Source organism: Musca vetustissima, unplaced genomic scaffold, assembly GCF_032173495.1.
Source record: "Musca vetustissima isolate MV318-11 ecotype Yass unplaced genomic scaffold, APGP_CSIRO_Mvet_v1 utg188809, whole genome shotgun sequence".
Lineage (NCBI taxonomy): Eukaryota > Metazoa > Arthropoda > Insecta > Diptera > Muscidae > Musca > Musca vetustissima.
The window spans coordinates 29,326-45,716 of NW_026887445.1; the positions used below are offsets into that span (position 1 = coordinate 29,326).

The following is a 16,391-nucleotide window of genomic DNA, read 5'->3' on the forward strand; positions in this document are numbered from 1 at the left end:
CTGAAGGTCTACAGGCGTGGATTTTTAAAGAATATTTTTTTAACGCTCTGAAGGTCTACAGGCGGGGATTTTTAAAGAATATTTTTTCAACGCTCTGAAGGTCTACAGGCGTAGATTTTTAAAGAATATTTTTTCAACACTCTGAATGTCTACTGGCTAAAAAATAATAATACTAAATACTAAAAAATATTTTTTCAATGCTCTGAGAGACCTTAAGCAGAATATTTTTTCAACGCTCTGAAGGTCTACAGGCGTGGATTTTTAAAGAATATTTTTTCAATGCTCTGAAGGTCTACAGGCGTGGATTTTTAAAGAATTTTTTTCAATGCTCTGAAGGTCTACAGGCGTGGATTTTTAAAGAATATTTTTTCAATGCTCTGAAGGTCTACAGGCGTGGATTTTTAAAGAATTTTTTTCAATGCTCTGAAGGTCTACAGGCGTGGATTTTTAAAGAATTTTTTTTCAATGCTCTGAAGGTCTACAGGCGTGGATTTTTAAAGAATAGTTTTTCAAGGCTCTGAAGGTCTACAGGCGTGGATTTTTAAAGAATTTTCAAGGCCACTCTGAAGGTCTACAGGCGTGGATTTTTAAAGAATTTTCAAGGCTCTGAAGGTCTACAGGCGTGGATTTTTAAAGAATTTTCAAGGCTCTGAAGGTCTACAGGCGTGGATTTTTAAAGAATTTTCAAGGCTCTGAAGGTCTACAGGCGTGGATTTTTAAAGAATTTTCAAGGCTCTGAAGGTCTACAGGTGTGGATTTTTAAAGAATTTTCAAGGCTCTGAAGGTCTACAGGCGTGGATTTGTAAAGAATATTTTTATGGAGATCATCAAGGCCTGAGGCGTGGATTTGTAAAGAATATTTTTATGGAGATCATCAAGGCCTGAGGCGTGGATTTGTAAAGAATATTTTTTTCAAGGCTCTGAAGGTCTACAGGCGTGGATTTGTAAAGAATATTTTTTTCAAGGCTCTGAAGCTTAGGCGTGGAAAATTAAAAAAAAATTGTAGGCTCTGAAGGAGCTTAGGCGTGGAAAATTAAAAAAAAAATTTAGGCTCTGAAGGAGCTTAGGAGTGGAAACTTAAAAAAAAAATTCTAGGCTCTGAAGGACCTTGGGCAGGCGTGGATTTTTAAATATTTTTTCAATGCTCTGAAGGACCTTGGGCAGGCGTGGATTTTTTTAAAAATATTTTTCAAGGCTCTGAAGGACCTTATACAGGCGTGGATTTTTTAAATATTTTTTCAAGGCTCTGAAGGACCTTAGCCTTGGATTTAAAAAAAATCAAGGCTCTGAAGGACCTTAGCCTTGGATTTAAAAAAAATCAAGGCTCCGAAGGATCTTAGGCTTGGATTTAAAAAAAAATCAAGGCCTTAGGCTTGGATTAAAAAAAAATCAAGGCTCTGAAGGACCTTAGGCGTGGAAATTTAAAAAAAAAATCTAGGCTCTGGAGGACCTTAGGCTTGGAAAACTTAAAAAAAAAATTCCTAGGCTCTGAAGGACCTTAGGCTTGAAAAACTTTAAAAAACAAATTAATCAAATTCACATATTTTTAGAGACTTCCGCGTATCCATATATTTTTTCTTAATATTTTTTAAATCCAATTTTTTTTGTCAAAAATATCATAATTGCTTACCTTTTGCATCATATGTAACCGCATAACCAGCATTCGGGTAAAACAGCCGAACACAGTCACAACATACAACACCACGGTGTGTTGCATGACAAAGGTGACATGTAGCGAAAATGAAGGTACCCGTTCACCCGATCTCAAGATGAAAATACAACCAATTGTATAACACAGATTTGACAAAATCATCGTAGTTAAAAACAAATAATTAAAACGGAGAATTCTCGTAAAAAGTATCTTAACACCCAACTCACGTAACTGCTCATCCATATACTGGATAATGGCCAAGCTGTGTTGGACATATTGTTTGGGCAGGATGGCCGAGAGATATATCACCGTGACGCCCAAGAAGCCACTAAGTATTTGCATGAAATCACCAAAGAACGAAATATCCGTTTTAAAGAAATGTCCAGCCACCGTTTCGTGGTCATTCATCAGTGTTATTATGTAGCATGCACCATAGACGATAATGTGGCCACCAACATTGATGTAACCCCAAATTGATTCTTTCAATTCGTTTTTACCATTTTTATCACGGGCTATATAGAAGGGACACAAGCCGTGCCAATACAACAGAAACATCAGAGGCTGTATGCAATCGTACAACTGCGTGGCCGAGAACAGGCGACGAAATCGACCTTTGACGGGATTTTCCAGTGGCACTCTTTCGACAACTTCTTCGGTGTCCATTATGGCGGAGGTTTAGCGTTCAACTAAAGGATAAATTTACATGTCACGATACTCATCGGTATTGAAATGAGAATTGGTTCTTCCTGCGGGGTGACCTGTTGATAACTTTATTGCCATTGACTTTTATTAATGGGAGTAGGCGGGCTGGTTGACGGGTTGGTTAGTTAGTTAGTTCCTAACTCGCTGTAGTGACAATCACAATGACCAATGTTATGTTCTTCTTGTCGTCGACGTCCTTACTTTTAATTGCTTTAATACCCAGGATAAATATTTAATAACACACATTCGAATATAAATGGCATGTCCTATGGATGATCTGTCACTTCGTTTGGCGGGTAATAAACTAGATGACTATTATTTGCTCATCCATTTCGTTCGTTGTGTGGCAATTAAAGTTGTCCGAAGCTATCATGAAATTAGACATTATTGCTTCGTTAGAAAGACGGACAGTTTTCGAAATGCCAAACAATCAGAATAACATTTGACTCGGAATCTCGGAATAAGGTGATAGATTGTACATGTTTATAAAGAACTTGAAAAAAAGATACCTACCTAAGGTTATTGAAAAAATAATCTAAAAAATGCATGCCTTCATTGGAGCTTTAAAAAAATAATTTTTTAAACCAGTCAGGAAAGTAGTAAAGTCGGACGGGCCGACTATATGATACCCTTCACCACTTTGGGTATATTCAACAGATGAATCCTAACAGACGTCGCATTTTTAAAGAAACAGTAAAATGAAATTGGATCCATAAACATGTCATTCTGCAGCCGATACTAAATTTTTCATTTGGTCAGATATAGAAGCTATATAAAAAACGATTTCAGGAAACTTAACACACATCATTCTAGACCTAATTCATTAAAAAAATTTCGTGCAAGCCGAAGGATATTAATGGACTTTGGTGCACCTTACATAAAAGACGAAAATATATATTTTTTTTTAAATTTTTCCCAACATAGGGTTCGTCCTTGTGTCAAATAAGTGAGCTATGCCGAATTTCATGCAAATGTATCATAAAGAATGTTTTTTTTTAAATCCACACCTTTTTCATAAAGTGAGAGCATATTCCTTTTGCCTGTTATAAACATATGCACAAAGATATAATGTCCTGTACCACAGTGTGGTTAAGGGTATAAAAATCCACGCCTTGTTCATAGCCTTGAAAGAATATTTTTAAAAAAATCCACGCCTTGTTCTGAGCCTTGAAAGAATATTTTTTAAAAAATCCACGCCTTGTTCTGAGCCTTGAAAGAATATTTTTTAAAAAATCCACGCCTTGTTCTGAGCCTTGAAAGAATATTTTTTAAAAAATCCACGCCTTGTTCTGAGCCTTGAAAGAATATTTTTTAAAAAATCCACGCCTTGTTCTGAGCCTTGAAAGAATATATTTTAAAAAATCCACGCTTTGTTCTGAGCCTTGAAAGAATATTTTTTAAAAAATCCACGCCTTGTTCAGAACCTTGACAGAATATTTTTTTTTAACAAAAATCCACGCCTTGAATATTTTGTTTAAAAAATCCAGGCCTTCACTAGAGCCGAACTTCAAAAAAAAATTTTTTTTTAAAAACTCCACGCCTTCTTTAGAGCCGAACCTCGAAAAAAATATTTTTAAAAAATCCACGCCTTCTTTGGAGCCGAACCTCGAAAAAATATTTTTAAAAAATCCACGCCTTCTTTAGAGCCTTCAAAAACACTGTATAATATTTTTTAAAAAAATCCAAGCCTTCTCTAGAGTCTAAAATCGGAAAAAATATTTTTAAAAAATCCAAGCCTTCTTTAGAGTCTAAAATCGGAAAAAATATTTTTGAAAAATCCACGCCTTCTTTAGAGCCTTCAAAAACACTGTATAATATTTTTTAAAAAAATCCACGCCTTCTTTAGAGTCTAAAATCGGAAAAAATATTTTTAAAAAATCCACGCCTTCTTTAGAGCCTTCAAAAACACTGTATAATATTTTTTAAAAAAATCCAAGCCTTCTCTAGAGTCTAAAATCGGAAAAAATATTTTTAAAAAATCCAAGCCTTCTTTAGAGTCTAAAATCGGAAAAAATATTTTTAAAAAATCCACGCCTTCTTTAAAGCCTAACATCGGATAAAAATATTTTTGAAAAATCCACGCCTTCTTCAGAGCCGAATATGGAAAAAAAAATTTTTTAAGAAATCCACGCCTTCTTTAAATCCTAACATCGGATAAAAATATTTTTTAAGAAAGCCACGCCTTCTTTAAATCCTAACATCGGATAAAAATATTTTTAAAAAATCCACGCCTTTTTTAAAGCCTAACATCGGATAAAAATATTTTTAAAAAATCCACGCATTCTTCAGATCCGAATATGGAAAAAATATTTTTTAAGAAATCCACGTCTTCTTTAGAGCTGAACCTCGAAAAAAAAATTTTAAAACCCACGCCTTCTTTAGAGCCGAACCTCAAAAAACATATTTTTAAAAAATCCACGGCTTCTTCAGAGCCGAATATGGAAAAAATATTTTTTAAGAAATCCACGCCATTAGAGCTGAACCTCGAAAAAAAAATTAAAACCCACGCCTTCTTTAGAACCGAACCTCAAAAAAAATATTTTTAAAAAATCCACGCCTTCTTTAGAGCCGAACCTCGAAAAAATATTTTTATAAAATCTACGCCTTCTTTACAGTCTTGAAAAAAATATTTTTGAAAAATCAACGTCTTCAAAATCCACGCCTAAACATTTAATTCCAAAAAATAAATTTCTAGAATTCCATCTCTAATATTTGGCTCCATTTTGTCGCGCCTGTTACTGTGGTGCGTGTATATCCAGAACTTTCAGTTATAAAAACCTAATGACTAATTAAGGCGTTCAATAATAAAGTTATTTTGAAAAGTTTGGAATTCCATTTTATTACTAACCAACACTTTATTGTTTTTTACACAGTGGTGTTAAAACGTCCTCCCAATTATTATTTTTTTTTTAATATTTAAAGTGTTTTAAATTTTGATTATTTTTTAATGATGTGGTAATATTAGAAGGGTAGTATATATGTGTGTGTGTGTGTGGGTGGAAAAAATTTAATATACAATCAACCTGGTTAAAATGGTCAGAAACTATAATTAGTTACAACGTAAAAGATTCGTCGATTTTCAAATTTAAATATCATTATTAGGGAGTATTATTTTAAATTTTAAGTGAAATTCATTATAACCAAGTTTCACTGTATTTTTTTCAATTACATTACACCTACCTTATTGACAATCACCAAACGTCGCTCAAAACTTCTTGCCACAAAACAGAACAAACAAATCGCTATGGACAGCACAGAATGTTGCAGGAAAAACGTTACACAAACACTAAAGGATGGCGTGATGCCCAGCGATTTCAACAGATGCAACACTCCCGCAAAATAACATCCGATCACCAACATTTTGAAAATTATCATTACAATCGAAAAGCGATAGATTCGCGAATATTTCACTCGAATGCCAATATTGGCAAAATTCTCATCCAAATTAAAAAGAATTTCACAGACCCGTAACAGCTTCCGTCGCTGAGTCACCGCCGATATATAAATAACAGCCCCCGTAATCAGGCCATTACAAATTTGTAAAGTATTTCCAACATTTGAGATTTTCGTGCGAAAGAAATAACCGACCACAGTTTCATCCTGCAGCAGCGAGACAATATAACACGCCCCATACAACAGGATATACAGCGCGATATTTATAAAACCGAAAAAGGACATTTGTACCGTGGTTACACCTTTATTGTTTTTCGCCACCCGGAATGGTGTCAAACCATACAGGAAGGTGATAAGAAATAACGGTTGTAGAGCTTCGAATACTTGATGGGAGATAAAACACTGACGCAAACGTTCCAAACGAGATGCAGATTTAATCATTTTTGTTAAAATTTTTCAATTTTCCGATTTCAATGGCTGTCGTTTTTTTATTAAAATTAAACGATCCTTAACGAAAGAGTTATAAATTAATACTGAATCGCTGATGTGTGCCAGGATATGTATAGGGGGTAATGTTGCTGCTGCGGCTAGCGAACAACATGTTACCCACTAGCTGGTGTTATATGCCAATTATAAAACATATCACAATACATCATCATCAATATCGTCATCATGATGATGATGACGGTGATAATGATTATTATCGTGAACATAGTAGGGTTGCCATAATGGTCGGTTTTAAAAAAGGCCAGATTTTTGAAATATGTGTTCAAGGCTCAGTAGGACCATAGACGTGGATTTATATATTCCACGGACGTAAATACAACGTGGATTTTTTAAAAAAGTTTTGAATACCCTAAAGAGTCTGTGAATTTTTTAAAAATATTTTTTCAGGGCTCTGAAGGAGGCGTAGATTTTTTAAAAATATTTTTCAGGGCTCTGAAGGAGAGGTGCGTTTAAAAAATATATATTTTTTCGAGGCTCTAAAGAAGGCGTGGATTTCTTAAAAAAAACTTTCGAGGCTCTAAAAAAGGCGCTGATTTCTTAAAAAATAATTTTTCGAGGCTCTAAAGAAGGCGTGGATTTTTTAAAAAACAACTTTCGAGGCTCTGAACATGGCCTTAGTCAAGCTAGGTCCTTTTAAAAATATTAATTCAAGGACCGCTGCCTATGATCCTGTGTTATTTTTTTTTAACATATTTGTTAAAGGGCCTTAGGCACCCTTGGAGTATTTAAAAAAATGTTTTTCCAGGAAGCCGTGTTTTTTTAATATATTTGATACTCAAGAAAATCCTAAAGCGGCAACCCTACAATACAACATCATTCCCGACACTATATTATTGGCAACATCCTGGACATGCCACTTAGCCACTCTAACTGTCAACACCTGGCTGTAACTATCGATGTATGTGTGTCCACAAAAATCTATAGTTAGTCATATTCGAAGGTATTCAAAGCAAAAAAATGATAGAATCATCTTTGGTTAATTTAAAGCAACAACAACAAATTGTTCGGTTTCCAAATAAACCAACAATTTGAATAAATTTCCTTTTTCCCCCTGTCTAGGGTATGGTGTATGTGTGTCTCCCCCCATCACAAGGGAAATAATAAGGCATGGGTGCGTATGAGTGTGCATGAGTGTGTGTGTTCGTGTGAAAAATATGTTGATTTTGTGACCGGCCTCGTCGTCATCACACACAACTATCTTCGCAATACGGTGTTATTGTCATCGCTTTATTTGTTTGTTTTCAAAACAGTCGGGCTATTCTATTTTGGTTCTCCGGTCTCCGAATTCTCGTGGTCAAACAATTTATTGCGCAACTCCACCGTCAGGTGTTGCTTTTTTCGAATGTCTGTTTGTTTGACTGTCGGCCCATCATCGTAGATATGCAGGTTTTGTGGCTTTCGTTGTTGCTATTCATTTATTTTGGAAATATGATCCTTTTTTATCTAAGGTCCTTAGCACAGGTATCGTTGCTTGCAACACTAAGCGACAATGTAAGGCTGTTAGGTGGCGAGGAGGAAATAATATAAATAAATAAATATAAATAAATATAAATAATAAAAATAATACATTAAGGTGAAGCGAATGGGGTTCGCGGGCTTGGATTATTTAAAGAAATAATTTTTAAGGCTCTGAAGGACTATAGGGCTGTAATAATTAATAAAATGGTTCTGAAGGACAATGGAAGTGGATTAATTAGAAATAAAAGGACCATAGGCGTGGATTATTAAAAGAAAATATTTTCAAGGCTCTGGTGGACGATATGGATGGATTATTAAATTAGAAAATATTTTTCAAGGACCATAGGCTGGGATTTTTTTAAAGAGAATATTTTTCAAGGAGCATAGGCCTGGATAATTTTTCAAGGCTTTGAAGAAGGCGTGGATTTTTTAAAGGCTCTGGCATAGGCGTGGATATTTTTCAAGGCTCAGAAGAAGGCGTGGATTTTTTTCAAGGCCCTGAAGAAGGCGTGGATTTTTTCAAGGCTCTGCTAAGGCGTGGATTTTTTTCAAGGCCCTGAAGAAGGCGTGGATTTTTTCAAGGCTCTGCTAAGGCATGGATTTTTCTTCAAGGCTCTGAAGAAGGCGTGGATTTTTTCAAGGCTCTGAAGAAGGCATGGATTTTTTTTCAAGGACCATAAGCTGGGATTTTTTTAAAGTAAATATTTTTCAAGGAGCATAGGCGTAGATTTTTTTCAAGGCCCTGAAGAAGGCGTGGATTTTTTCAAGGCTCTGCAGAAGGCATGGATTTTTCTTCAAGGCTCTGAAGAAGGCGTGGACTTTTTTCAAGGCTCTGTAGAAGGCGTGCACTTTTTTCAAGGTTCTGAAGAAGGCGTGGACTTTTTTCAAGGACCATAGGCAGGGATTTTTTCAAGGCTCTGAAGAAGGCGCGGATTTTTTTCAAGGCTCTGAAGAAGGCGTGGATTTTTTCCAAGGCTTTGAAGTAGGCGTGGTTCTTTTCCAAGGCTCGGAAGAAGGCGTGGTTCTTTTCCAAGGCTCGGAAGAAGGCGTGGAATCTTATTCAAAGCTGTTAAAAAGGCGTGGATTTTTTTAAGGCTCTGAAGAAGGCGTGGATTTTTAAGGCTCTGAAGAAGGCGTGGATTTGTTAAGGCTCTGAAGAAGGCGTGGATTTTTTTAAGGCTCTGAAGAAGGCGTGGATTTGTTAAGGCTCTGAAGAAGGCGTGGATTTTTTTAAGGCTCTGAAGAAGGCGTGGATTTGTTAAGGCTCTGAAGAAGGCGTGGATTTTTTTAAGGCTCTGAAGAAGGCGTGGATTTGTTAAGGCTCTGAAGAAGGCGTGGATTTTTTTAAAGAAAATATTTTTCAAGGAGCATAGGCGTGGATATTATTTCAAGGCTCTGAAGAAGGCGTGGATTTTTTTTTTCAGATATCTGAAGAAGGCGTGGAATCTTTTTCAAGGCTGTTAAAAAGCCGTAGATTTTTTTAAGGCTCTGAAGAAGGCGTGGATTTTTTAAGGCTCTGCAGAAGGCGTGGATTTTTTTGAAGAAAATGTATTTTAAGTCACTGAAGGATTTTAGGCGTGGATTTTTTTAAAGAAAATATTTTTCGAGGCTCTGAAGAACCTTAGGCGTGGATTTTTTTAAAGAAATGTATTTTAAGTCACTGAAGGATTTTAGGCGTGGATTTTTTTAAAGAAAATATTTTTCAAGGCTCTGAAGGACCTTAGGCGTTGATTTAAAAAAAAAAAAAATTTCAAGGCTCTGAAGAATCTTAGGCGTGTATTTTTTTAAAGAAAATATTTTTCAGGGACCATAGGCGTGGATTTTTTAAAGAAAATATTTTTCAGGGACCATAGGCGTGGATTTTTTAAAGAAAATATTTTTCAGGGACCATAGGCGTGGATTTTTTAAAGAAAATATTTTTCAGGGACCATAGGCGTGGATTTTTTAAAGAAAATATTTTTCAGGGACCATAGGCGTGGATTTTTTAAAGAAAATATTTTTCAGGGACCATAGGCGTGGATTTTTTAAAGAAAATATTTTTCAGGGACCATAGGCGTGGATTTTTTAAAGAAAATATTTTTCAGGGACCATAGGCGTGGATTTTTTAAAGAAAATATTTTTCAGGGACCATAGGCGTGGATTTTTTAAAGAAAATATTTTTCAGGGACCATAGGCGTGGATTTTTTAAAGAAAATATTTTTCAGGGACCATAGGCGTGGATTTTTTAAAGAAAATATTTTTCAGGGACCATAGGCGTGGATTTTTTAAAGAAAATATTTTTCAGGGACCATAGGCGTGGATTTTTTAAAGAAAATATTTTTCAGGGACCATAGGCGTGGATTTTTTTAAAGAAAATATTTTTCAAGGCTCTGAAGAACCTTAGGCGTGGATTTTTTTAAAGAAAATATTTTTCAAGACTCTGAAGAACCTTAGGCGTGGATTAACAAAAATGTTTCAAGGCTCTGAAGAACCTTAGGCGTGGATTAAAAAAAATGTTTCAAGACTCTGAAGAACCTTAGGCGTGGATTAAAAAAAATGTTTCAAGGCTCTGAAGAACCTTAGGCGTGGATTAAAAAAAATGTTTCAAGGCTCTGAAGAACCTTAGGCGTGGATTTAAAAAAATATATATTTTAACGCTCTATAAAATATAAAATATTTTTCAAGGCTATGTTTGAAGGCTCTGAGGACGATTTTAATGGATTATTTAAAAAAATATTTGTCAAGGTCCTTGAGGACCATAGGAGTGGATTATTAAAAGAATATATTTTTTAAGGCTGTGAGGGGCCATAGGCGTGGATTATTAAAAGAATATATTTTTTAAGGCTCTGAGGGGCCATAGGCGTGGATTATTAAAAGAATATATTTTTTAAGGCTCTGAGGGGCCATAGGCGTGGATTATTAAAAGAATATATTTTTTAAGGCTCTGAGGGGCCATAGGCGTGGATTATTTATAGAAAATATTCTCCGAGCCTTTAAAGTATTTTCTTTATAAAATATTTTTCAAGGATCATAGGCGTGGATTTTTTTTAAAGAAAATCTTTTTCAAGGCTATGAAGGAAAATGTTATTCTTTTGGATGTCATCATTGTTGTCCCTTGAGCACACACACACAAAATTGTCAACACATTTGATTAGGGCCAAATAATGGTTATTTCACTTCATCGATTTTATTTATGTAAAACAAAAAACAACTACAACAAATTTGTCACTTGACTGATGAATGAGAAAAACCCGGGTTTCCTATGTCAATAAGGACACAGGCAATGACCAACCAGGATATTCACTCGTTTATCTTTATGTCCAATATTTAGTATGAGTTTCCAGACATGCAAATTCTCAATACATTTGTGTATAATTATTATTATCCATCATAGAAAGTCGACATTTTTATAAGGGATAAATGGCAAAATAAGTCACATGCGAAGCTATAAAGCCCTGAAGGGTATTAAGAGTTGAGTTTTTACAAATATTTTTACAGACTTTGAAAGGTCATTGGCGTTTAAGATTCTGTGGAACCTGGGTTTTTAAAAATATTTTTTCATGGCTCTGAAGATGGCGTGTGACATGAACTCTTTTTGTTATAATTTCGAGGCTGAACTAAACTATAAATTTCGGGTATATATGGTAATATTCTTCTTGTACTCACCTTATTCAAGAGACGCATACGCCTCTGGGCCGATCTAACCATAGCACAAAATAATGATATGGTCACCGAGATGCCCATTACCTCAGCCACCGAAATAAAAATCAAACATGGCGATGGATAGACACTAATCGAATTCAGACAATAAATACAAATCACTGTGATGGTGCAATCGAACAATGCCACCATACTCAACACAAATATGACATATTGTAAAATTTGCGAGTAGTCCAAACTGACATTTATCCGATCGAAATGTCTATCGACTTCCAAGTAAAGATTAAAAGACTTCTCCAAAGTCTTTTTTCGAATTATGGCGACTACGGGCAATACAGTTGCACCCACAATACCACTGCAGACATGCAAATAATTTCCATATTTCGATACTTTCGTACTCAACAAATAACCGACCACGGATTCATGATGATGCATGGTGTAGGCATAACAATAGGCCATCAAAATGACATGAACCACCAGATTTAAATAACCAAAATAGGAAGTTTTTAAAATTTTCCCGCCATTCGGAAGGCTGACAATGCGAAAGGGTGTAACACCGGACACGAAGGTTGTACAAAACATCGGCTGCATTGATTTGTAATAACTGTTCGAGGTGAATAGTTTGCGAAAGAGGCGTTTATGCCACGGCAATTTTTGAACCGACACGAACAACGGCATTTTTACAATTGAAAGACGGAATGTTCGCCAGTGCCACATTGTTTGGTTAATGTGATGTCCCTTTGGGCAACATTATCATTGAATAATAATCTTTATTGAATCAGGTCATTTTGATCTAAATATTATTGTAATTAATTAATACTTGATTGTTTGTTATTTTTTTTATTTTTGGAATTTCAAACAAAGGTCAAGATTAGGATGAGTAGATTTCCTAAAATGTGTTGTCAAGCCTCTGAAGGTGTGGATTAAAACATGTTTCGCACGGCTTAATATATAAACATATTTTTTCAAGGCTCTGAAGAAACGTGGATTTTTTTAAAAATATTTTTTAAGGCTTAATAGAGGGGTTCTTTCAAGGCCCTGAAAGAGGTGTGAATTTTTTAAAGGCTCTGAAAGAGGCGTGGATTTTTTAAAGGCCCTGAAAGAGGCGTGGATTTTTTAAAAATATTCTTTCAAGGATCTGAAAAGGAGTGGATATTTTAAAAATATTCTTTCAAGGATCTGAAAGAGGTGTGGATCTTTTAAAAATAGTCTTTCAAGGCTCTGAAAGAGGCGTGGATTTTTTAAAAATAGTCTTTTAAGGCTCTGAAAGAGGCGTGGATTTTTTAAAAATAGTCTTTTAAGGCTCTGAAAGAGGCGTAGATTTTTTAAAAATAGTCTTTTAAGGCTCTGAAAGAGGCGTAGATTTTTTAAAAATAGTCTTTTAAGGCTCTGAAAGAGGCATGGATTTTTTAAAAATAGTCTTTTAAGGCTCTGAAGGAGGCGTGGATTTTTTAAAAATAGTCTTTTAAGGCTCTGAAAGAGGCGTGGATTTTTTAAAAATAGTCTTTTAAGGCTCTGAAGGAGGCGTGGATTTTTTAAAAATAGTCTTTTAAGGCTCTGAAAGAGGCGTGGATTTTTTAAAAATAGTCTTTTAAGGCTCTGAAAGAGGGGTGGATTTTTTAAAAATAGTCTTTTAAGGCTCTGAAAGAGGCGTGGATTTTTTAAAAATAGTCTTTTAAGGCTCTGAAAGAGGCGTGGATTTTTTTAAAAATAGTCTTTTAAGGCTCTGAAAGAGGAGTGGATTTTTTAAAAATAGTCTTTTAAGGCTCTGAAGGAGGCGTAGATTTTTTAAAAATAGTCTTTTAAGGCTCTGAAAGAGGCGTGGATTTTTTTAAAATAGTCTTTTAAGGCTCTGAAAGAGGCATGGATTTTTTTAAAATAGTCTTTTAAGGCTCTGAAAGAGGAGTGGATTTTTTAAAAATATTCTTTTAAAGCTCTGAAAGAGGCGTGGATTTTTTAAAAATATTCTGGATTTTATTAATCATTGATACTTTGTTGTTGGGCTTTTTTGGCCAGGTGTTTGATGAAAATAAAAAACTGGCTTTTATTTCATATTTTGCTCGACGTTTCGTTGGCTTTTTTCCAACATTTTGTTGAAAATATTTCTTCAAGGCTCTGAAGAAGGCGTTGATTTTTTTAAAAATATTTTTTAAGGGTTCTGGCACAATAGCAGAATGGGATTAATTGGCAATATTTGACCTTTTAAAATGAGCACAGCGTTTCTTTGCAAACCTCTTCCTTCTGAAAATGTCCCCATTTATTTATAACATATATATCGAAAATGTCTGAAGTAATTAAGTGCAGTATCATCGTCGCCATCTTCTTCCATTAATAATCAATTTTGCTGTACGCACCTTAGATTAGACTTACTGACCTACTAGACAGACACGTACTTATACTTGTGACATACACACGCACACACACACACATAGTTCAATGTCAAGTGAATAGTTTTTTCTGGTTTTTCAATTATTTTCAAAATAATATTTTTTAAAGCAGATGCAACATAAAAAATAATTCATTGATGGTGATTTTTTAGAATGTTGTATTTTGCTGCTGCTGCTGTTGTTGTTAGTTTTAAACTGGATTCTGCTACATTTTCAGATTTTTACAATGACATTGAAATTGAAGATGAACACTCAACATCAGCAGCAGCAGCAATTACAAAACAAATTGAACTTGAAATACAAAATTGATGAGTTGAAATAAATGTATTTTTGTGTTGTTGTTGTCATCGTTGAACAACATAAATAATTTTCGTTTAATTAACCGAATGTGTGTGTGTGTGTGGTTGTCGAATCACTGACTATTCTTGGTTAATTAGTGCATCTGTGAGACACGCATGCGCACCTGAATGCATTATCAATGATAAGTGAGCTAAGTGGTGGCATGTTTTATTCAATTAGATGGTTATTAGTTGATAATGAAATCAAATTGGAATAATAGGGAAGCAGAATACGTAATACCCTACATCCCTTATGGCTAAATTATAAGACAAATAGGTACATATAAACAGCACGGGTAGTATCAGCGTCTTGTAAAGTTTGAGTTTAGTCTGGCGGGAGGTGGCCTTGTTTGTAAACTGCTTACTTAGACCATAGTAGCATCCGTTGGCCATCACAATCCTTCTCCGAATTTCAAAACTGATGTCATACGTTTTATTTATGGCGGTGCCAAGGCTGTTATCGCTCTTGGTTTTCCGTCCAATATGTCGATGTCATCGGCCTAGGCGAATAACATGTGTTGTTTGGTGTACCGAGTGTCATTTCACTTTTCACTTTTGCCTCTCGTATGATCTTTTCCAGAAGGATGTTAAAAAGGACACACGACAAACTGTCACCTTGTCTGAATCCTCGTTCGGTATTGAAGGGCTCCGATAGGTCCTTTCCGACTTTAAATGCTGATCTTGTGCCAGTTAAAGTTATCCTGCATAGCCGTATTAATTTTGCAGGAATGCCAAACGCAGACATGGCTTTAAACACCTCTGAAGAGATAGGGCTGTCGAATGCGGCTTTATAGTCGACGAATAGGTGGTATGTGTCGATGTGTTTTTCGTGCGTCTTTTCCAGGATTTGGCGCAGAGTGAAAATTTGGTCAATAGTGGATTTGCCAGGTCTGAAGCCGCATTGGTATGGTCCAATAATGTCATTGACCATTGGATTCAATCTTAACACAGCACACTGGATAGCACTTTATATGCAATAGGATGTAGGCTAATTCCTCTATAGTTGGCACATATCGCCTTGTCTCCTTTTTTGTGCACGGGACACAGGATGCTGAGGTTGCAATCGTTGGGCATGCATTTCTCTAGCCAAATTGTACTAATCCTGACCAACATCTAACCACCAGTCTTGAATAGTTCGGCTGGTAACCCATCGGCACCTTCTGCTTTATTATTCTTTAGTCGATTAATTGATATTTTGACTTCATCATAACGTCATCTAATATTGGTTCTGGGTATCCTCTTCACCGCTACTATTTGATACCAGAAGTTTTTTAAAATGCTCCTTCCAGATCCTCAGCACGCTGTCTGTATCTGTCACCAGGTTTCCTTCTTCATCTCTACACGAGAATGTGCCTGCACTAAAGTCTTTGGTTTGGTGTTTTACTCGTTGGTAAAATTTCCGGATTTCATTCGACTCCTGTACATCTCGATTTGCTCACGATCACGTTTTTCTTGTTATTTCTTGTTTTTTTTTCTCCTGATAATTCTACATCACATTACGTGCGCTACTGTCTGCAGGATTGCCCTATACGCTGCCTTTTTCATATTATTAGCATTACGACACTTCTGATCGTACCACGGATTTCTTGATGGTGGTCTTTGGTACCCAAGTGTTGCTTTTGCTGCAGTTTGTAGGGAGTGGGCAATCAATCAACCTTATGCCGTTGTCGGATGTTTCATCATGAAGGCTGAATTTTCCGACGGTGGGGCCAAAGATGTTTCCCCTTCCAATTTTTGCATTAAAATCACCTAGCAGATTTTTAAAGTCATGGCCAGGGCAGCGATCATATGCTGTTCATAGGCGCTCGTAAAATATGTCTTTGGTCTGTTCATCTTTGTCTTCCGTCGGAGCATGTGCGCAAATGAGACTGATGTAGAAGAAATTCGCTTTTATACGGATTATAGCAATTCGCTCATCTATTGTAGTGAATCTGGAGACGAGGTTTTTTATTCTCCTGTTAACCATAAATCCGCAGCCAAATTCACGTCTCGTTTCATGGCAGCTATAATACAGGGCGTAATCATCTGATTTACTTACGTCAGTCCCTTTCCATCGCATTTCCTGTAAGGCTTTGTACTTCTTGAGTACATCCGCCAAAGCGAAAACTCCGCCTGTTCTGTAAAAGGTGCGCGCATTCCAAGTGCAGATTCGCAGATCGTCGTCCTTTATATGTTTGCGGGGGTCGTCAACATAAGGTGGGTTTGGTTTTCTTTTTCTTTGCTTTTTCATAGTAGGTTCGGTTTTCCGAGTGTGGGCAACTAACCCGACGCCTCAACCCATTTTTTTATAGTTCTTATGGATGAACTTGCGGCACA

The 16,391-nt window shown here is 35.8% G+C and overlaps 2 protein-coding genes across 2 annotated transcripts; both read right to left on the minus strand.

Moving 5' to 3' along the window:
- Positions 1–5,518: 5,518 nt before the first annotated feature.
- On the minus strand, positions 5,519–6,187 carry LOC133335018 (putative gustatory receptor 28b). The gene has a single exon (XM_061543314.1). It carries the CDS (start codon positions 6,185–6,187, stop codon positions 5,519–5,521), a length of 669 nt encoding a protein of 222 aa, XP_061399298.1.
- A 5,101-nt stretch (positions 6,188–11,288) lies between these two features.
- Positions 11,289–12,028, minus strand: LOC133335019 (uncharacterized). Its single transcript, XM_061543315.1, has 2 exons — positions 11,357–12,028; positions 11,289–11,312 (listed from the first exon to the last, which is right to left on the minus strand). The coding sequence occupies exons 1-2, from the start codon at positions 12,026–12,028 to the stop codon at positions 11,289–11,291; spliced, it is 696 nt and encodes a 231-aa protein (XP_061399299.1).
- Between the last annotated feature and the right edge of the window lie 4,363 nt (positions 12,029–16,391).

Bases quoted from the DNA above. Each gene is read 5' to 3' on its own strand.
- LOC133335018 (XM_061543314.1), bottom strand. From the start codon at position 6,187: ATGATTAAATCTGCATCTCGTTTGGAACGTTTGCGTCAGTGTTTTATC.
- LOC133335019 (XM_061543315.1), bottom strand. From the start codon at position 12,028: ATGCCGTTGTTCGTGTCGGTTCAAAAATTGCCGTGGCATAAACGCCTC. The intron at 11,313-11,356 runs GTGAGTACAAGA...CGAAATTTATAG, and splicing joins GTATGCGTCTCTTGAATAAG to TTTAGTTCAGCCTCGAAATT.